The sequence below is a fragment of the Triplophysa dalaica genome, chromosome 25, assembly GCF_015846415.1.
Source record: "Triplophysa dalaica isolate WHDGS20190420 chromosome 25, ASM1584641v1, whole genome shotgun sequence".
Taxonomy (NCBI): Eukaryota; Metazoa; Chordata; class Actinopteri; order Cypriniformes; family Nemacheilidae; genus Triplophysa; species Triplophysa dalaica.
Genome location: NC_079566.1, coordinates 8,113,194 through 8,134,230, shown reverse-complemented (window position 1 = coordinate 8,134,230; position 21,037 = coordinate 8,113,194). Strand labels below are relative to the sequence as shown.

Here is a 21,037-nt window from a genome sequence, read left to right as displayed (position 1 = left end):
TTGTATCATATTGTTTCAAAATATTCAACACAAGTAATGGCATTCGTATAATTTGGGTCTTTAATGGTTTGCATAATTCAAATAATCAAAACAACCAAAACAGACAGACCGAAACAAGAACGCCATGTTATCCAAAAATATTTGGTTATCATGTATCGGTAAAAATATGATAAAATACTCCATCAAATATGTTGAATCCCCTAAAACCCATTTTATTTTTAGAATGAACACCTTAAAAAAGTACAATGGTGATCATTTACAAAGTTTCAAGTATGCAGTTATTAAAACATCTAAACACGTATTTGCACATGTATATTTTCTCCACACAAAGTTAGTAAATTTTTACCACATATTTACAATACAAACAAGAAGCTGAGACTAAAATCTGCACAGCTCAGAATCATGTCATTGGCAGCAGTTATCTGGTATTTTTCACAATAGACTTCACAGCATACAGTATGATGACGGTGTGGTTATCTTGTTATGTCAAATGCATTGTTAAATGTAGAGATCAACAGACTCTATGAGAGACATTTCTATTACCATCGGGCCTGCCCACTGAATTCACGCTGACTAATCACACACTTTAAAACTAGTGGAAATTCCTTAATAGACTGTCCAGTCCAGTCTTGCTTATAGTCCCATACGCTTGAGAGTAACTGCCTAGTTTGGCACGTGGATCTCCTGCAGCCGAAATGTTTGAATTACTCTGGAACACCTTCTTGCTAAACCTTGGAGGAACCTTCCCATCGCGTGGCTGTGAACTGGACCTCTGGTTCTGCAAATATATCATTTAAATTAAATTAATGAAGGTGACACGTTGTAGGTTTCCTCTAGTCATAATATGAACATCTAAAGAACACTGAAACATGGAGGCAGTAAAACAGATGGCGTAAGACCTCCTGATATGTGTCAAAAACTGAGGGGGCATCTCAATATGGTACTGCTTTCTAATGTGTGAAATACTGAAAATAAATCATTGGGTTGTGTTGGCAGGATCGCTTGTTCCAAGGTCACAGTCAACAAGAATGAGTCACATGGGTTGTATGCAAACTACTATCATTTGCGGCAATGCAAACATTTAGATTTATGTAGATGCTGTGTGATCTACATAAATCCAAAGTGACTTACACTACATTCAAGGCACAGTTGTATTCATATTTATTTTTTCAGTTTTTATATTCCCTGGAATCGAACTTTGCTTTTTTGACATTGCTACTACAATCCCACCTTCTGAACTAAAGGAACAGCCTTTAGACATTTGCTGGGTTTTTTAAAGTGGAGGTAAAATGCTATTTCATGCATTCTGACTTCTTTACACTGTTAAACATGCTGGTTTCTCAAGCGTAACAAGGTCAATTTATGAAAAACAAGTTGAACGTATGACGTAGTATTTCTGTGCTCAATTCACCCAGCCAGGGTTTCTAAAAGTTTTTTTCGAACATGGATTCGATAAGCTGTAAATCAAACTGAGTCATATGCCTGTGTTTTGTTGACAATTGGCTGGTATGGTGCATAATGTAAACAACACAAACTTATAGTGAATCAACAGTTATGCAGGGATAATGCGATGATGTATTGTGTGCTCGTGCTGTAGTTCCCCCAGCAAGCCTCCAGGCGCTCGTCTTTTTCCGAAAATAATCATACAGCTGTATCACTCTTTTATAAATTTGATCAAGTTTAATACTATAAATAAGATATGAAGTATGCAATACTACTGTATAGGTTCCCAAGATTAATATAATAAAAACAGTTTGTATCAGATCGTCGTTGTTTATGGGATAAACATCTGCCTACTAACCAGACGAGCAGAGGTGACGCAGACCCCAGGGGAAACCGTGGGTTCATCGTTGCGAAGCAGGGGATTGTTTTGGGGCTGTGCTAAGGTGAGAGAGAAAGAGCTTGTGCGTAGATAGGCAGAACGTCCCCGTTGGTCTCCACTCTGATGGAAAATAGAAACATTGGTATGTGGTATTGAGAAGACAAAGACAAAATGTTTATAAATAAACCAATTTCAGAAAAGACTGTTGGACTTACCACATAGCCATTAGCGCCACCTAAAGGTAGCACACTACCAGTTTCTTGATTCCTCCTCCCAATTCGATTATGATGTGGCTGTCCAGTTGGGTGGTGGGGAGGTTTGACTAAACCATCTGGAAAATAAATTCATGACTGTCAAAACATTTTTTTATAATAAATATTTAAAAAAAAACATTACTACAGTCAATATTGAACAGAACTCACTAGGTACGTGTGTAATGGGGTTATAGGAGGTTTTGACTGCACTGGGGCTCACTGCTGGACTGCTGTTCTCAACCAATGTGTGTGTTTGTTCAGGCTTACTAGGAGATTTTGCAACAGGTGGTCCAGTTTCATTATGACTCTTCTTGTCTTTTGGAGATTTCCATACGTGATCTCCATCCGCACCACATTTGCCAGCAGTACTTTCATTGCTTTTGTCCATTTCACTGTCTCCATTAACTTCCCTTTTCTTCTCCTCAATTTTTTGTTTAAAATGAGGTTGTTTATGTATTTGGCGACTAACTCTTTTCTCCAGGATCATCTTTTAGAAGGTGAAATTGGGAAGTTACAAAGTCATTTTAAGTTTGCAACAGTATTATTATTGTAAATAAGCTTTGAAAGCTGATTATTTATAGTCAGTCAGCGTGATAATAATGCTGCAACAAAGTTGTGCCGTTTTCATAAGGAAGTGCATTTTTGTCATCATGACACAGCATATTTGTTTACTCAACACAGATATCACTTGACTGACTATGTCCACTCATAACATTATCACTGCTGTTTACAGAAAGCGTCCATTCATTTCATGACAAAGGGGAACGTTAATCCATAAAAAATAAGAAAGTAGCAAGTGGAAGCTTTCCACCCACCTCGTAGAGTTTGTTTCTGTACTGAGTAACGGAGAGCTTGATGTCATCATCCACTGGCAGAATGACATCATAGTCCAAACTAGGTTCTCTTACTGGGTTATGAAATCTTGCATGGATTAAAAAATATGTATATATAATTTATAAAAAATAAATAAACAAATATTTTTGTCTTCTTTCTATTATTCACAAACTAAGTAACCAAGCAACTAAGTCAAGATTACATTTTGCCTCCGGTTTTTGTCATGTATTTTCATGTAAATCAAAATAAAAAAATTACTCATGAATAGAATAAGTAAACTAGACATGACATGATCTTCAATGTGTTCAACAGAACCAAAAATTCTATATTAATTATTTTCTACTATGGTAGTCAACGGTGCCTCAGAACTGCTGGTTGCTAACATTCTTCCAAATATATTTCTTTGTGTTAATTATAACAAAGAAATGTATACAGATTTGTAACAACTTGAGGATGAGTAAATAATGACAGAATTTTAAGTAAAACAATAAAGAAAAATGAACTTGGGCTCACTTCGACACATAAGGGTGCTGCAGGGCTTCCTCTGCATTAAGTCTTTTATCTGGATTAAAAACCAGCAGCCGCTGCACTAAATCAAGGGCATCGGGTGGCACTGATGACTGCAGAATTTCACCAAATGGCACCTGTGGTCTAAACACACGTAACCATTGAACATGGATATATATTTCGAATTTATGAAGATTACAACAACAACAAAAAAATAACTAGAAGAATAAAATTTATAAAATAATACAATTATGAATTGATAAATATATTTAATGAAATAAACATATTATCATTAGATTATAAATGATCAATAGTTCTTAATAATTAATCATTTACTTGAAATATAATTAATTATGATATAATTACATACCTAAGCAGCATCCTCTGAATCACAGAAGCCCCATACTCCGATCTGATTGCCAATACATCTACAAAAACAACACACAGTTTAGCTCTAACACTGTAGGTTGTGTAGGCTTGAACAAAATTTCAAAATAATAATAAACTCACCTTCTTTGGAAGGATGTGGAATGGCACTCATGATTTTCTCAATTTGATTAATGGTAGAGGTCCCAGGGAAAAGCGGCTTGCCCATGAGCATCTCTCCCAGGATGCAGCCTACGCTCCACATGTCCACACCTTTCGTGTACCTGCAGGATGTAGAGGACTTTCATATGATACCCAGAATCAAGCTGAATGGAACGTGATTCTTTCAGTATAAATTGAAATGAAATCCTTTGTGCTCCATGTACCTGGTGGATCCTAGAAGAATTTCAGGGGCTCTGTACCATCGTGTAGCAACATACTCTGTCAAAGCAGGGTTCACAGCATCCTCTTGGATCTGATAGAGTGATCTTGCCAGGCCAAAGTCACACAGCTTTACAAAGCAATCGGAGTCTAGTAATATGTTGGATGGCTGTATTAGATAAAAAGACAAACATAAAAATAAAACCAGGACTGGTCTCCGTTGATTTTGAAAGCAAAACGTTACAAAATTAAAGGTAATTGAAATGAAATACCTTTTGGTCTCTATGTATGACGTTGCCCGAATGAAGGTATTTTGTTGCTTTAAGAAGCTGGTACATTATATACCGCTTATGAATGTCTTTCAATAGACTTCCTTTCTTAATGACTGCATGTAGATCTGTGTCTGAGAATAAAATCAAATAAGATTACTCTTTAACTGTGAATGGGGCTGTCATTCATTCACCTTCTGGCGTTCACCGGTTTGGAACAAAATGAGTCATGTGTTCAAGTATTAATCTATTATATCTTACCCATGTATTCAAATACAAGGTAAATGTCTTTGTCATTTTGGGCTCTGAGGACATTCAGTAACTTGATTATGTTAGAATGGTCCCCAAACTCCTGCAAACAAAATAAAAAGTTTCTTGCTATAGATCAAAAACACTCTTTACTTTAAGCTGAATTGTTTTTTAAATCATGTATATTGGAAATACTTGCAGCGTATACATTGCATGTTAATGTTTTTTTAATGCAAGGTTTGGTCATTGCAACGTGCTTACCTGCAGCAACATAATTTCTCGGAATGTTCTCTATGAGAAACCGACAAAAGAAAACCGACAAATGTTATCCTGGGAAAAAGTTTGAGATATTTATGTGGTATTTATGGCTTTTAATTACACATTTATCTTTAACACTATGAAATAATTGATTAAATGCTCTTGTTTTTTGTTTCTAACCTGAGCATCTGTTCGATTCCTAAAAGCGTCAAAGATTTTCTTTATAGCAACCGTCTCTCCTGTTTTTCGGTCCACGGCCTTCCAGACAATTCCATATGCCTGTGAAAAATGGAATTATGACAAAATTGAAGGAAGCCATGTAGCCCGTATATCATAACCAGTTGTCAACAACGCATGAAACCCCTGATTTTAGTATTTATTCTTTTGTTCTCACTGCAGTTTCCAGTTATTTCGTTTAGAGAGGTTGAATCAAGTGGAGCTAAGAGGGAATACGATGTTCACACACTGCTATAAAAGTGCTGAGGGTTCTATTCTTGGCACATTTTTCTTTTAGCTTTTATTCTTTATACAATAGTTATGTTTGTCTGAGATTTGTGAATGATAAAGATTGCACCAATACCAAAGTGAATCGCTTGATTTAGAAACTTTGATTTCCAAAATGTATTTATTTCACATTGTTGTATAAAAAAACAAGAAAGCTGTTATATCACTGTATCATTAATAACAACACAACACATTTCAACCCATATTTTAACTGCAATTGTTTGAATTGGTGTAATCTGCTTAGATAAAACAAGACACACTCTTTCATTGTTCCAATGTTGCACAAGTCTCATAAGCATTATGGTCTGTGTAACAGAGCTAATGAGAAAATGTAAGTCTCTATTGGTAATTCTGCACGCAAATCATAGATGCAAGTTTATTCTCACTATGAAGTGTTTTGAATAATAACTTAAGATTGACATACATGAGTCAGTTAGTTATTATTACATAACTAGGTTTATATAAGGGCATAAACAGTAAGCAACTCAACTTACCCCTTTTCCAAGTCTTCTTTTGATTTCATATTTCGAGGTGATGTGTTCTTCCACCTCCGTGATGTTCATCCTGTATTGTTACACTTGAAATAAATCTTCCTTTGTTTTGTGGCATGAATAATACGCTTAACTACACCTTTGTGCAAGAATTGCCCTACAACTGACCTTGCAGGCGATGTACAAATAAAACTACAACAAAGATGTTCTGAAATCTACTTATAACGAGACAAAATGATACGAAAGCGAACTTATTAGCAGTTCATTTTAATAATGATCAGCGAAACATTTAAACGGAGCTACATATAGCACTTTCTATACTCAACCTGCTTTTTCGTATGCTAGAAGAATGTATAAAAATGAATTCAGATGTTTTTGTCATTGATATCTGCAGACGCTCATTGCGAATCGCCGCCTGTTGTAAAGTTGCGCATCGCTTCGGTTTGTAATTGTTTGTCGCCGTGGAGACGCGACGCGACGCGACTGTGGAGGAGGAAGCGATCTCTTAAAGGAGCCGAAAACTTTTATTTCCTATTCGTACAGTACCATAAAGATCCCGTATGTATACTCTGCACAATATACTTTTCATTCACAGCAACAACAAAGTTTCTGTAAATTACAATGCAAAAAAATTGTTTGTGTTTTAGAGTGTAGCCTACCTGAAGTATACTTGCCCGTTATGTCTACTTTAGTGTGCAACCACACAACGGTTCTCATTGATAATTAACAAAATACATTATTTGTACAATATAAGTAACTGAACATTTGTTATTTCAGTGATTTATCAGCGATACAAATCATAAAAGTTGTGGATGAACACTGCGATATTGAAGTCAAATACACAAGGGCAAATTGTTATTCTTGAAAGTTAATGTGGTTTATTTAAAACTATTTACAATGGTCATTTAATAAATATGACTTTATACTAAATTAAGACAGATCAACACCACACCAAGGAAAGTGTACACTATGTTCTGTATCATGCTCTCTGCTATAAAAGTCAAGTTTAAGAACAACAAATTTAAAGAACTGTAAATGATTTTCAATTTAAATGGTCTTATTTGAATATACACTTCGAAAAACTCAAATAAAAATATGAAGCTGGCTATGAGATGTTATTGTCGTAATTGTAATTTGTTAGAAAATCCATTATCAAAGCTCATCCTATAATATATTATTATGAGATCCATAAAGTAACGAGTCATATGCTTATAACACAAGGAAATGCCAGCAACTCCCTAGCTCACTTCCCTTGAAGATACTCTACAACCGTATAGGCATGTATACAAATACACAAATTCTCTAAACAGAATAAACTCTGTTTTTGAAAGCCTAATGATCAGGTCATTTTAGAGAATGCTTTTAGACTACATAAGGAAAATATAGGCATTGTCAGACAAACTCAGTTAGTAAGTTTCAAGTTTTTTCTTTCTAAATTTAAAGGAAACAAAAAACCTATGAAGACATGATTAGCCTCAGTCCAGAGAAACCCATGTGGATAAAGGGTCTCATTGTTAACAACTTTAACATTTAAGAGAAATGGGGAATATAGGAACATTTAAACACAGATGCTTATAAAAGAAAAAAAAGCTTGTGGAAGAGTTCAAAGAGATCAGGGAGCGTTTAAGAAGAGTGCAAGAATCGATTAAAGGCGTTGTAGGCAGATTCCAGGTCAAACAGCATCTGGCGAACCTGGGAGTCATCCAGCTCATCAGATGCAGACATGCTGCTTAGTGTTGTTAACCTGTGAGAAAGAACCAACACACTTTATCCTTTGACAAGAATCTGAGGTGGGTGAGCAAACACAGTTTAGTCCTGCTTTTATTGCAGGACTAAACTGAACTTTGCACAGAATTTTGAGCTGATGCCTTTTTTCAAGTGTAAGGATAATAAAAACACTGGTTCAGAGTTTGATTTAGGTATTATTGTGTTTTGCATTTGACCATCATATATGCTTTCATGACTAATGCTACTGCAAAGCTCTGCAGTGAAGTTAGGCTTACCAGAGGTTGACTTTGTCTTTGGCCTCTGAATCTGGGGGCATGTTGCTCATTCTGTTCATGGTCTCCATCAGTTCTCTCAGGTCAGGCTGGATCTATAAAACAATCGAAATCATCGTTATTATTAATAATCATTCATTATGAATGCTTTAAAACTAAATAAGCTGATGGAGTCTGAACCAATACTGTAAACACGTACCTCATCCATGGCACGAATCTCTAGTCGAAGTTTGTCCATCACTGTGATAAACAGCTGCATGGATGAAAGCAGAGACATTTAATACGGTAATCTAATTTTAAAACAATTTTAAAGATTCAGTATGGATTTGCTGCTTATATTAGATTAGCAGAGCCTGGCAGTTAACATCAATGCTGTGTCTATCTGAAGCCTTTCTTGAGTTAAGCTCTTCCATTGTATAGTTTACTGCTGTTCTGGAAAGCAAATTACATACAGTATCATGTAAGAGGAATAAGAAAATATATTCTGAGCCAATCGATGCACACTGGCGCTTGCTAGCAATAACCCACGTAAAGCTATTCAATTAAGCATAAATATAAAACACATGTATTGAGAAGTTCAAGATACATACAGATACTATGTCTGCAATGCAACGATTCAGGTTGCCCTTGTCATCCTTGATGGTGATTGGTCGATCCTCTTTAATCCTCTCCATTGCTAGTGGACAATCAAGCTGCCACAGGCACAGAAGGGGAAATATTAAATGGGAATAGCACACAAAACTTTATGTTAAAACAAAATATTCTGTACAACATAAAACCACCATAAGCCAATTTCCAGATAATGACCCCACAATAATTTAAATGCCTTGGACCATTAAATGAGTTACAAACAGAAATAACAAAAAATATTGAATTATGAACTGCAAAAAAAATTTACTCTGTATTTCCGGCAAAAGTCATCGATGGACCCCACATCTGATCCCTGGACCTGTTTGAAAGCAGCCTTGTATTGGACAAGCAATCTTGAGCAAGCTCCAGTATATCTGCAAAATAAAGGAAATGTTAAACTTTGAATAGACAGATTTAGAAATTCACAGCATTTAGTCCCCCAAAAAAAGAAGCAACTAACTCATTAGGAGTCACACAATCTTTAATGTATGCTTTCTCCAGGGCTTGAAGTGTCTTTACCACAGCAAACAACTCTGCCATGTTGTCATACCTTTTAAAACAAAACAAAAAACAAGCACATAAAATGCAATGAGTTACAAATATTTCCCTTAAGGTGACATCAATCACACAAAATTAACAAGCTCAAACAGTTTGAGTACATGTTACCACATTCCTGAATACAAAGCACATTGTCTATGATGTTGGTCAACTTACTTTTCCCTTTCTCTGGCATTTTTGTACAATTTTACTTCCTGTAAGAGACAGAGATGTTCAACCCAAGGAAAATGGTTATGATAAAAAAGTGCAATTTTTACAAATAATCACAATTTCTAGTGGTAACAGTACAGTTTTACCTCATAAAGTTCTGGCTTGTTGGCAGGTGCTAGTTAAAAAAAAAAGCAGAAAGAAAATGAACCAAACATCATTAAAAATATAACTGCAAGCAGTAATCATCGGGTTCGAGCAGTCTAAGGGGACTAAGGTCGACTGCCTTCGCTGACTACGGTCAGGAATCGCACCATAACACATCCGCAACGGATGACACTTACCCATATCCAGAAAAATGAAAGAAATGGTCAGCAACGGTTAATACAGACCACGCATGCTTACACTCATATGCAGGTTTAAACAGATAAGGGACGAGTGAAATTAACCAATTCTCATGTCTCTACGATGTTCTGTTCCAGAGATATAGGTCTAGCTTAATGGTTGCTAAGTTAACCTGTTTAGTTGCTATGGATGTGGCATGGCACCTGCCATACATTATGATAGACGTGTATACATTTTTTTTAAGGCTTAAGGCCAGGAGCATCTTAAATAGATACATTGATTCACATTCATAATATTCTAGAATGCCATGGCATTTAAATTATGCTTAATTTTATACAAACACCTCACATAATACAATATACCCCATTTTGATGTTTGCTTTGAACTTCAGGAAGTCATGTTTACCATGTCTAAATGCCTAAATTTATTGAGCTGCTGCCATGTGACTGGCTGAGTAGCAATTTGGGTTTACATGCAATTAAACTGGTTTTATCTAATAAAGCTGTGTTATATATATATATCAACACTCATCTTAAAAGCAAGCAGACATGTGCTATATTTATAGATGTGTAAATATGGAGCAACGTTTAATGTGTAATACATTATATTTCTAACACTGTCTTCCTGTGAGACACATTTCATTACACACACATGCACACTCTCGATCACACAAGACACACAGAACTATACAGTGCATTCAAACTCATATGATACAGAGGGAAATGATATCCATAAACACACACGCACACTACACACCTTTATCCTGCACATATTTATCGTTCCTTTAGCAAAGCTACATGCATTGTGATCTGGTGACTCTATAAGAAAGCCATCGAAATGAATGTCTCTTCCTATGAGCATCACATTTTGCATGCTTGTTAAGTGTTATAATATGTATAATAGTACTACATGGCAAGTCAGTTGGATTATTTATTAAGGAGTATCGACATATAACATACTCGTTTCACGCTAATATAATAAAGGACCCTGTTATGGTCACAAAACAAAAAAAAACTCAACATGATTTTGATGATTATTGACCTAGAGAGTCCAAAGAAATGAACTGAGGTGGAAATTTTGAAATTGCTTGAAAATCCTTGAACAAGTTTGAAAAAGTAGTTTTTTAAATCATCACCAATAACTCACAAACCATTTGATAGACATCAATGGTTCAAGAGGCAAAGTTGTTATGAATAAGGAGATCTATCGTTTGATATCAATAGTTTGTGTATTACTCAAATGTCACGTGACGAACAGTTGTCTAGGCCACCAAAAGACATGTGCATTTTGCCATTTTTATTATTATAGCGCCACCTAGTGTCCAAACGCCACGTTCTTTTTTATGTGACATCCTAGTGATGGTCTCCAGATATTTCCTGAGCCCCTTGCTGAAATGTTAAACCGTTGTTGATTTGAGGCCATTTAAATGTGATAGGCTCCGCCCATTTTTTTATTTTGGGGCCCCTAAGCGATCGTGAAAGGAAATTTCAACTTTTTTTGATAATTATTTACCTTCACACTCCACACAAGTCATCTACATTGGTTTGGGTCTGATCGGTCAAAAACTCAGGGACAAGTTTGCGAAGAAAGGTTTCTATCAATATCTGCGATAACTCACAAACCATTTGATCGACAGAAGTTGTTCTAGAGGCAAAGTTGTTTAGAATAAGGAGATCTATCATATAATACAAATAGTTTGGTTATATGTCAAGTGTCACATGATACACAAATGTTTAAGCACTACTAAAGCGTTACTTCGCCCCCCGGTGGCCAAATGAGTTCACATTTCTTACAGACCTTAAGGACCTTGAGATGAATAAGCCCAGCGAGTGTCGTTTTGATCGGCCTCCGTTTACCCGGTGTAATGAGTGCTCAAAATTCATTGGCCAATGGCGGCCATGTTTTTTGACATACGTCAATGTCCTTTTAGATATTCATGAAGCATGAGACAAAGACCCACCATACCAATTATCAAGTCATTCGGGCAAAGGGTTGCGTAGTTATAGCCATTTTCTAGCTCATTCAAATTATAGCGCCACCTAGTGGCCAAACGCCACATTTTTTTTATTATAACTCCGGACTGAGGGTCTACACATATGTTCCAAGCCCCATGAAGATATCTCAAACAGTTCACGAGTTATGGCCATTTTAGCTAAATATGCCACTTCCGGTTTGGACGTTTTAGCGCCACCTAGCGGCCGTGAGCAGAAAATTCAACTTTTTTTCGATAACTATTTACATTCACACTCCACAGAATTCATCAACGTTGGTTTGGTTTCGATAGGGCAAAAATCCAGGGACTAGTTCATTTTTTTTTTTTTTCATAAAATGCAAATTAGCGAAAAAATTTGCATACCGGAAATGAAATCGGAGATATACGTTTTTTAAGTTTTGAGCCAGTGATTACACTGATATAAGACACTTGGGTGTGCGACCAATGGTTTAGGAGTATAAGGCGCAAACGCGCTTTTCATCGTTGTAGCGCCACCTATGGGCCGATTTGGCTGGCTCCGTGTATCTGAGTAGCGACAAGGACTACTACCATCTGACCAAGTCTCAGCTCTGTCGGTCTTACGGTTTGGGCTGCAGCATCAGTTTTAGGGCAGAATAATAATAAGAATTAAAGCTGCAAGCAGCCTTTAAGCGGGTTTCGAGAATTTGCGCCATTCAATGCAGTTATGCATCCACGAACAGGCTAAGGGGTCAAACCCCAACGAACCCACGATGGATCAAAGTCCCACACACAGAAAAATTATAGAAATGATCAGTATCACCTCAAAGTAGCGTTGCATGATTACACACTCATGACTAGCTGTTTTCCCTTAATAAAAACAACAAAATAAACTTATTCAAAGTTGGTTGGTGTCAGGTAATGGTGTCATAAAATACTGCCTGCAGGTGTAGCCTTTGTCCCCTAGCAGGATTCCATCATAGTCTCCTGTATAATAGAAAAATGCAGTTCTGTTAGGCCCAAAAAGGCCCAAAATTAGTAATCCAGTTAGTTTGTAAAGTCTATTTGACTTGTCACGTCCAAATAATGTGCATAACTCTCTGAAGATACTTGAGTCGTGCACAGAGCCTGGCCATTTCGCTACCACATTTATAATGTGGAACATAGTCACACACCATCTAAGAGATTTGTTGTATAATTGAATACATTCCCTTAAATAATTATCAAACTAAATGTTATGAATGTTTACTGGCATGGTCATTTCATAATCTTTATGATCAATTATAATGTACCTGCAATAGAGAATTTTGAAATTGCTTAAAAAAATCAAAGAACTAGTTAGCAAAAGTCAGTTTTAAACACCATCACCGATAACTCGTGAACCGTTTGTGTGACATCAATGGATCAAGAGGCAAAGTTGTTCAGAATGAAGAGGAGGACTATTAAATGATATCATTAGTTTGTGTAAGTGTCAAATGTCATGTGATACACAATTGTTTAAGATATGAGATACACGTCAATTTTGCCATTTTTACTGTTTTAGCGCCACCTAGTGTCCAAACGCTACCTTCTTTTGTACGTGACCTCGGAGTGATGGTCTACACATATCAACTGAGCCCTATGATGATATGTTAAGCCCTTCTGGATTTATGGCCATTTTAATGTGATAGGATCTGCCCATTTAAGTTTTGGCGTCCCTAAGCAACGGTGAAAAGAAATTTCAACTTTTTTTCAATGATTATTTACATTCACACTCCACAGAAGTCATCTGCATTGGTTTGGTTCCGATTGGTTGAAAAACCAAGGACTAGTTCGCGAAAGTAGGTTTTGACATCATCAGCGATAACTCACAAACCGTTTGATTGACAGACGCGTGTCCAGAGGCAAAGTTGTTCAGAATGAGAAGAGCAATCTTATGATACCAATAGTTTCTGTATATGTCAAATGTCACGTGATACAGAATTGATTAAGCACTCCAAAAGCATTATTTCGCCCCCCGGTGGCCGAATGAGTTCATGTTTCTTACAGACCTTCAGGACCATGAGGCAAATAAACCCAGCAAGTGTCGTTTTTATCAGCGTCAGTTAACCCTGTCTAATGAGTGCTCACATTTAATTGACCGATGGCAGACATGTTTTTTGAGATACGCCAAAGTCCTTTTATACAGTCAAGGTTCATGACACAAAGACACACCATACCAAATAATATGTCGATCGGGCAAACGGTTGGATAGTTATAGCCCTTTTCGAGTTTGTTACTATTATAGCGCCACCTAGTGGTCAAACACCGAGTTTTTTTTATTGTGACCCCGGACTGAGGTTCTACACATATGTTCTAAGCCCGGTGAAGATATCTCAAACCGTTCTCTAGGTATAGCCATTTTAATGAAATAGGTTACTTCCGGGTTTGACGTTTTGATGCCCCCTAGCGACCCTGAATCGAAATTTCGACTTTTTTTCAATGAATATTTACATTCACACTCTACAGAATTTATCAGCGTTGGTTTGGTTCCGATCGGGCAAAAATCCAGGGACTAGTTCATTTTTTATTTTTTTCATAAAATGCAAATTAGCGGAAAAATTTGCATACCGGAAATGAAATCGGAGATATACGTTTTTTAAGTTTTGAGCCAATGATTACACTGATATAAGACACTTGGGTGTGCGACAAACGGTTTAGGAGTAACGAGCCCAAACGCGTTCAGCATCGCTGTAGCGCCACCTATGGGCCGATATGGCTGGGTCACTGTATCTGAGTAGCCTGCACAGATACAACCAACTGACCAAGCCTCAAGTTTCTACGACTTACGGTTTGGGCTGGGCGACCGGTTTTAAGGCGGAAAAATAATAATAATAAATATAGCTGCAAGCAGCAATCATCGGGTTCGAGCAGGCTAAGTGGACTAATGTCGACTGCCTTTGGTCACTACGCTCAGGAATCGCACGTCAAATGTCACGTGATACACAGTTGTTCATGCACTCCAAAAGCGTTATTACGCCCCCCGGTGGCCGAATAAGTTCATGTTTCTTACAGACCTTAAGGACCATGAGACGAATACGCCCAGCGAGTGTCGTTTTGATCGGCCTCTGTTAACCCGGTGTAATGAGTGCTCAAAATTCATCGACCAATGGCGGCCATGTTTTTTGAGATACGCCAATGTCCTTTTAGTTATTCATGTAGCATGAGACAAAGACCCACCATACCAAATATCAAGTCATTCGGGCAAAGGATTGCGTAGTTATAGCCATTTTCTAGCTCATTCAAATTATAGCGCCACCTAGTGGCCAAACGCCGCAGTTTTTTTATTGTGACCCCGGACTGAGGGTCTACACATGTGTTCCAAGCCCCATGAAGATATCTCAAATGGTTTACGAGTTATGGCCGTTTTAGCTAAATATGCCACTTCCGGTTTGGACGTTTTAGCGCCACCAAGCGGCCGTGAGTGGAAAATTCAACTTTTTTTTGATAGTTATTTACATTCACACTCCACAGATGTCATCAGCGCTGGTTTGGTTCCGATAGGGCAAAAATCCAGGGACTAGTTCATTTTCTTTTTTGTTGCATAAAATGCAAATTAGCGGAAAAATTTGCATACCGGAAATGAAATCGGAGATATACATTTTTTAAGTTTTGAGCCAATGATTACTCTGATATAAAACACTTGGGTGTGCGACAAACGGTTTAGGAGTATCGGGGGCAAACGCGCTTTTTATCGTTGTAGCGCCACCTATGGGCCGATTTGGCAGGCTCCGTGTATCTGAGTAGCGACAAGGACTACTACCATCTGACCAAGTCTCAGCTCTGTCGGCTTTACGGTTTGGGCTGCAGCATCAGTTTTAGGGCAGAATAATAATAAGAATAATAATAAAACCAACAAATACAATAGGTTTCTAGCCCTTCGGGCTCGAACCCTAATAATAAGAATAAAAATCCTTACAAAAACAATAGGTTTTCAGCACTTCGTGCTCGAAACCCTAATTAAAGCTGCAAGCAGCCTTTAAGCGGGTTTCGAGTATTTATGCCATTCAATGGAGCAGTGCATCCACGAACAGTGTAAGGGGTCAGACCCCAACGAACCCACGACGGATCAAACTCCCACCAACACAGAAAAATTATAGAAATTATCAGTATCAGCTCAAAGAAGCGTTGCATGCTTACACACTCATGACTAGCTGTTTTCTCTCAATAAAACAACAAAATAAACTAATTCAAAGTTGGTTGGTGTCAGGTAATGGTATCATAAAATACTGCCTGCAGGCATAGCCTTTATCCCCTAGCAGGATTCCATCATAGTCACATATATAATAGAAAAATGCAGTTCTGTTAGGCCCAAAATTAGCAATCCAGTTAGTTTGTAAAGTCTATTTGACTTGCCACGTCCAAATAATGTGCATAACTCTCCGATACTTGAGTCGTGAACAGAGCCTGGCCATTTCGCCACCAGATTTATAATGTGGAACATAGTCACACACCATCTAAGAGATGTGTTGTATAATTGAATACATTCCCTTGAATAATTATCAAACTAAATGTTATGAATGTTTACTGGCATGGTCATTTCACAATCTTTATGATCAATTATAATGTACCTGCAATAGAGAATTTTGAAATTGCTTAAAAAAATCAAAGAACTAGTTAGCAAAAGTCAGTTTTAAACACCATCACCGATAACTCGTGAACCGTTTGTGTGACATCAATGGATCTAGGGGCAAAGTTGTTCAGAATGAAGAGGAGGACTATTAAATGATATCATTAGTTTGTGTAAGTGTCAAATGTCATGTGATACACAAATTGTTTAAGATATGAGATACACGTCAATTTTGCCATTTTTACTGTTTTAGCACCACCTAGTGTCCAAACGCTACCTTCTTTTGTACGTGACCTCGGAGTGATGGTCTACACATATCAACTGAGCCCCATGATGATATGTTAAGCCCTTCTGGATTTATGGCCATTTTAATGTGATAGGATCTGCCCATTTTAAGTTTTGGCGTCCTTAAGCAACGGTGAAAAGAAATTTCAACTTTTTTTCAATGATTATTTACATTCACACTCCACAGAAGTCATCTGCATTGGTTTGGTTCCGATTGGTTGAAAAACCAAGGACTAGTTCGCGAAAGTAGGTTTTGACATCATCAGCGATAACTCACAAACCGTTTGATTGACAGACGCGTGTCCAGAGGCAAAGTTGTTCAGAATGAGAAGAGCTATCATATGATACCAATAGTTTCTGTATATGTCAAATGTCACGTGATACACAGTTGTTCATGCACTCCAAAAGCATTATTTCGCCCCCCGGTGGCCGAATGAGTTCATGTTTCTTACAGACCTTCAGGACCATGAGGCAAATAAGCCCAGCAAGTGTCGTTTTTATCGGCTTCAGTTAACCCTGTCTAATGAGTGCTCACATTTAATTGACCGATGGCAGACATGTTTTTTGAGATACGCCAAAGTCCTTTTATACAGTCAAGGTTCATGACACAAAGACACACCATACCAAATAATATGTCGATCGGGCAAACGGTTGGATAGTTATAGCCCTTTTCGAGTTTGTTACTATTATAGCGCCACCTAGTGGTCAAACACCGAGTTTTTTTTATTGTGACCCCGGACTGAGGTTCTACACATATGTTCTAAGCCCCGTATAGATATCTCAAACCGTTCTCTAGTTATAGCCATTTTAATTAAATAGGCTACTTCCGGGTTTGACGTTTTGATGCCCCCTAGCGACCCTGAATCGAAATTTCAACTTTTTTTTAATGAATATTTACAATCACACTCCACAGAATTTATCAGCGTTGGTTTGGTTCCGATCGGGCAAAAATCCAGGGACTAGTTCATTTTTTATTTTTTTCATAAAATGCTAATTAGCGGGAAAATTTGCATACCGGAAATGAAATCGGAGATATACGTTTTTTAAGTTTTGAGCCAATGATTACACTGATATAAAACACTTGGGTGTGCGACAAACGGTTTAGGAGTAACGAGCGTTAACGTGCGCAAACACGCTTTTCATCGCTGTAGCGCCACCTATGGGCCGATTTGGCTGGGTCACTGTATCTGAGTAGCCTGCACAGATACAACCAAATGACCAAGTGTCGAGTTTCTACGACTTACGGTTTGGGCTGGGCGACCGGTTTTATGGCGGAAAAATAATAATAATAATAAAAATCCTTACAAAAACAATAGGTTTTCAGCACTTCGTGCTCGAAACCCTAAAAAACTAACAAATACAATAGGTTTCTAGCCCTTCGGGCTCGAACCCTAATAAACATGAATTGAGATTATACTGGTGAGGTTTTATCACTTACCCCCTCCCATCACACCAGATGCTGGTATTCCATGAAACATGACTGATATCTACAAAACAGTTGAGGAAACGGTGAAATTATTATTATGTGTTTAGCCAAATGAAACTTTTATTGATGAGTAATATACAGTTTCTAAACATCAAAACCTACTGAGCTGTCTGTACACAGCATATCTAGGTAACGTTAGTGCTCACTGTTTTTAGCGTCAACACAGGCTAAGGAAATGCAATTCAAACATATTTAATGTCATAGAAAACAATTCAATTTATTATATTTTAGAAGCATATGGAGCTGCTTGGCATAATACCGTCTATGTAAATGTCAAATCTTAAACAGTGCAAGCACTTCAACATAGTTTGTCTGTTTTATTTGCTAACAAATAAATAGCGTCATTAGCCCAGCTAGCTAGCTATGGTTACGCATTAAATGTACACGCGACATCGATATCTGCTAATCATTAACACCCTTTATAAAAACATAACGTAAGTGTGGTTGTACAAACCTTTCCAAATAAAATACTTCATATGTTTTAACCAAAAAGCCACAAAAACAAGAGCTTCACTCACCCTTATTTTGACGTCACCCACTGTTAACAGCTGACGTCGCCGGATGATTTCGTCACATCCGTTTTCGCATGCACTTTCTCGTCTTTTAGTTCATGTTTAAGTAAAATATACACAATGCTAATATTTTGTACACATTTAAATCACAACACCAAAATCATATAAATTACAATTGAACAATATTAATTTTAATCATTGTGTTGTTTACGTCGCATTGGAAGGGTTGCCAAGTAGGTACAATAATCCCACAGTCTGTAAATGCATTATTGTACAATATTTTACGACATAAGACTATCACATTTTTTATATAATATTTAATAGCATATATTAACAAATAACAGTCTGAAGACAACTCTTAAAACACAATTTTAGTTGTTGTGTTTAATTCCTACGAGCACTTGGCAACCCAAAATTTCCGAACGCTCGCGCGGGAACGTGATCAGGACAGCAACAGTAAACAGGGACTCAAGGCAATACAACTAAACCTAACATACGAAGCGCTGTTACAAAACGTTGATATTTACTTATTATTGGTTATTACTGACATTTTACTGGGTAGTTTAATTGAGTGCGAGTGAATCGGAGAATTGAATGCCTTGGGGTCTGGTTAAGATTTGTCGTGACGTTTCTTTAAGCAGAAAATGAAAGGCACTTCTAAAGGCACTAAAGTGAAACCTGCAGCATCTGCTCAAGAAGAGGAGTGTGGGATATGGCTTGACACAACTGAGTTAAAAGAAAAGAAACAAAAGGTAACTTTGAACGTGTATTATATCTTCTTTATTATAAAAAACAATTATTTAACAGTTTTCATTCTTTTCAGAAACAGCTTACTCGTCCAATCTCAAAATTACTCAATCCATTGGCGAGATCAGGGGGATACAGTGTGGCTGTAGCTCTGAGCTTTACTCAAACTAAACTTGACATGCCTGTCACTAGACAGAGCACAATATCATCTTTCTTTTCACCTAAGCCGACAGGTAAGATATTCCAGACATGTTTCATAACATATTATAAGATTTGTATTTGCTCCACTTGCTCTTTTTGTAAGTGGGATGCTTTCTTTGTAGACCCTATGCCAAGTGCTGGTGATGATGAGATGAACACCCCCTTGCACACAGAGGCATGCTCTGGAACCAAACGAAAACATGGGGTGACTTCGCAGCCGTCTAAAGAGACAGATATTACTTCGAGTGAGACATCTGAGGTCTGCCAGGAGAACTGTGAAGGTGTATCAGTGAAGGATTCGGATGATAGAAAAGAGCAGTCCTTCCTTCATTTCATGTGCGGATATAAGTCAGATGAAGAGCCACCTGGAAAACGAAGAGCTTTTGACAAATTTTCAGACCACAATGTCTTAGACACGCAGGAATACTTAAATAAAGCACGACGTGGAAGTTTGCATGATATACAGACAATTGCTGAATCTGAGACTCTCTTTCATGGCAAGTCCCACGGATTGGATTCTCTGATGGTGAGAAAGCCGTCTGGAGATGCTTGTCGGGATTTTCTTCATTCTCCGTGTCTGAAAGAACTTCAAGGGTTCAAGGATAGACATGTTTTAAGAGATCAGAACACCACGTTTGAGGGGCATATCCTAACTTCTAGGCCCGTTAATGCAAACCACAAAAAAGCTTTTGGAAAAAGTAATGTGGATCAGGAGCAGTCTTGTTATAAACCCAAGGCCTCACCGCTTAAACTAACGGGAAAGGAAAATAGGCGGCCGTCCTCACCTATTCACAGTGCTCCGTCTTCCCCATTTAAGCGAAATCTAATATCAAGTCCAGCTAAATCCAGGTTAAAGGACACATACACTCATTCCTTGAGAAAATCGGGTAATGAGGAGTCAGGGACAGAGATGGCAGGAGACAGTCACGCTTTGTTATTTACTCAAGACTCGGAGGGCTTTTATGTGATTGCACATCGCGACCAAAACCTGGCGAGTCCACTTAAAGACCACAGCAATTTATCTATTGAAAAAGATTCCTGGAATAGTGCATCTGGCAAGTCTTTAGATAAGGGGGATGAGGAATCAGATCTTGACGCAGAGATCCTTTTCACCCAGGATTCAGAAGGAAACAAGGTTATAAAGCATTTGCCATAAACACATATTAATCACATGACATAAATGGGACATTAAAGGGGAGCAACTGCTTCAAAGGCATTTTTAATAATTAAAATTGATGTTTTGATGTTATACAAGCTCTGGATTTATGTTTAATATGGGATTTTGATATTTTTGGAGTTATCCTTTTAACTTTCTGAATTATTTAAATGCAGACATAAACATCTGTTAAATTCCAAATAAGCTACAAATGTTTAGTGGTTTAAACATCAGAAAACATATTTCTCCCAGTTGATGTCTTGTTTTTCCACCAGATGGCAGAATGAACCGGATTTGAAAATTTGTATACAAGGTTCTGGCAAATACTACACATTTGATTCTTTTGTCGGTTCTCAAATTGATGTTTTATATTATTTATAAGTCTTTTAAATAGTCTTTTAAAGATTGAAATTTTCTATCCTATAACATTTAGAAAGACTGATGTCATAATGTTTATTCAGGTACTTAATGACAATAAAAGTACAAACAACGTTGC

At 37.4% G+C, this 21,037-nt stretch overlaps 3 protein-coding genes across 8 annotated transcripts; 1 reads left to right on the top strand and 2 right to left on the bottom strand.

Moving 5' to 3' along the window:
* Window positions 1-121: 121 nt before the first annotated feature.
* mapk15 (mitogen-activated protein kinase 15) lies at window positions 122-6,411 on the bottom strand. Of its 5 annotated transcripts, none has more exons than XM_056741785.1 (15): window positions 6,262-6,411; window positions 5,939-6,008; window positions 5,121-5,219; window positions 4,944-4,973; window positions 4,695-4,785; window positions 4,437-4,567; window positions 4,170-4,333; window positions 3,928-4,067; window positions 3,788-3,845; window positions 3,424-3,561; window positions 2,892-2,997; window positions 2,344-2,563; window positions 2,038-2,153; window positions 1,802-1,942; window positions 122-778 (listed from the first exon to the last, which is right to left on the bottom strand). In XM_056741785.1, the coding sequence occupies exons 1-15, from the start codon at window positions 6,315-6,317 to the stop codon at window positions 593-595; spliced, it is 1,746 nt and encodes a 581-aa protein (XP_056597763.1). In that variant the 5' UTR covers window positions 6,318-6,411; the 3' UTR covers window positions 122-592. The 5 variants fall into 5 exon arrangements, with proteins under 5 accessions (XP_056597763.1, XP_056597764.1, XP_056597760.1 ...); XM_056741786.1 differs by having other exon boundaries at window positions 2,245-2,563; window positions 4,944-5,012; window positions 6,262-6,410; XM_056741782.1 differs by having other exon boundaries at window positions 2,245-2,563; window positions 6,262-6,410.
* Window positions 6,412-6,787: 376 nt separating this feature from the next.
* Window positions 6,788-18,472, bottom strand: vps28 (VPS28 subunit of ESCRT-I). Its single transcript, XM_056741787.1, has 10 exons — window positions 18,444-18,472; window positions 17,878-17,926; window positions 9,420-9,448; window positions 9,280-9,317; window positions 9,026-9,115; window positions 8,834-8,939; window positions 8,526-8,627; window positions 8,135-8,188; window positions 7,939-8,030; window positions 6,788-7,679 (listed from the first exon to the last, which is right to left on the bottom strand). The coding sequence occupies exons 2-10, from the start codon at window positions 17,915-17,917 to the stop codon at window positions 7,559-7,561; spliced, it is 672 nt and encodes a 223-aa protein (XP_056597765.1). The 5' UTR covers window positions 17,918-17,926; window positions 18,444-18,472; the 3' UTR covers window positions 6,788-7,558.
* Window positions 18,473-18,887: 415 nt separating this feature from the next.
* On the top strand, window positions 18,888-21,033 carry LOC130415907 (aurora kinase A and ninein-interacting protein). 2 transcript variants are annotated; one of them, XM_056741912.1, is made up of 3 exons: window positions 18,888-19,189; window positions 19,267-19,417; window positions 19,508-21,033. In XM_056741912.1, the coding sequence occupies exons 1-3, from the start codon at window positions 19,082-19,084 to the stop codon at window positions 20,539-20,541; spliced, it is 1,293 nt and encodes a 430-aa protein (XP_056597890.1). In that variant the 5' UTR covers window positions 18,888-19,081; the 3' UTR covers window positions 20,542-21,033. The 2 variants fall into 2 exon arrangements, with proteins under 2 accessions (XP_056597890.1, XP_056597889.1); XM_056741911.1 differs by having other exon boundaries at window positions 19,261-19,417.
* The last annotated feature ends 4 nt before the right edge of the window (window positions 21,034-21,037 follow it).

What these genes read in the sequence shown, in the direction of transcription:
- mapk15 (XM_056741782.1), bottom strand. Translation starts at nt 6,317, where the DNA reads ATGACAAAAACATCTGAATTCATTTTTATACATTCTTCTAGCATACGA. An exon ending in AAAGAAGACTTGGAAAAGGG is followed by an intron (nt 5,220 to 5,938) that starts GTAAGTTGAGTT and finishes CATTTTTCACAG; the next exon opens with GCATATGGAATTGTCTGGAA. An exon ending in TCCACATCCTTCCAAAGAAG is followed by an intron (nt 3,846 to 3,927) that starts GTGAGTTTATTA and finishes TTGTTTTTGTAG; the next exon opens with ATGTATTGGCAATCAGATCG.
- vps28 (XM_056741787.1), bottom strand. Translation starts at nt 17,917, where the DNA reads ATGTTTCATGGAATACCAGCATCTGGTGTGATGGGAGGGG. An exon ending in ACAAGCCAGAACTTTATGAG is followed by an intron (nt 9,318 to 9,419) that starts GTAAAACTGTAC and finishes TGTCTCTTACAG; the next exon opens with GAAGTAAAATTGTACAAAAA. An exon ending in GATTGTGTGACTCCTAATGA is followed by an intron (nt 8,940 to 9,025) that starts GTTAGTTGCTTC and finishes TTTATTTTGCAG; the next exon opens with ATATACTGGAGCTTGCTCAA.
- LOC130415907 (XM_056741911.1), top strand. Translation starts at nt 19,082, where the DNA reads ATGAAAGGCACTTCTAAAGGCACTAAAGTGAAACCTGCAGCATCTGCT. An exon ending in TAAAAGAAAAGAAACAAAAG is followed by an intron (nt 19,190 to 19,260) that starts GTAACTTTGAAC and finishes CATTCTTTTCAG; the next exon opens with AAACAGCTTACTCGTCCAAT. An exon ending in CTTTTCACCTAAGCCGACAG is followed by an intron (nt 19,418 to 19,507) that starts GTAAGATATTCC and finishes CTTTCTTTGTAG; the next exon opens with ACCCTATGCCAAGTGCTGGT.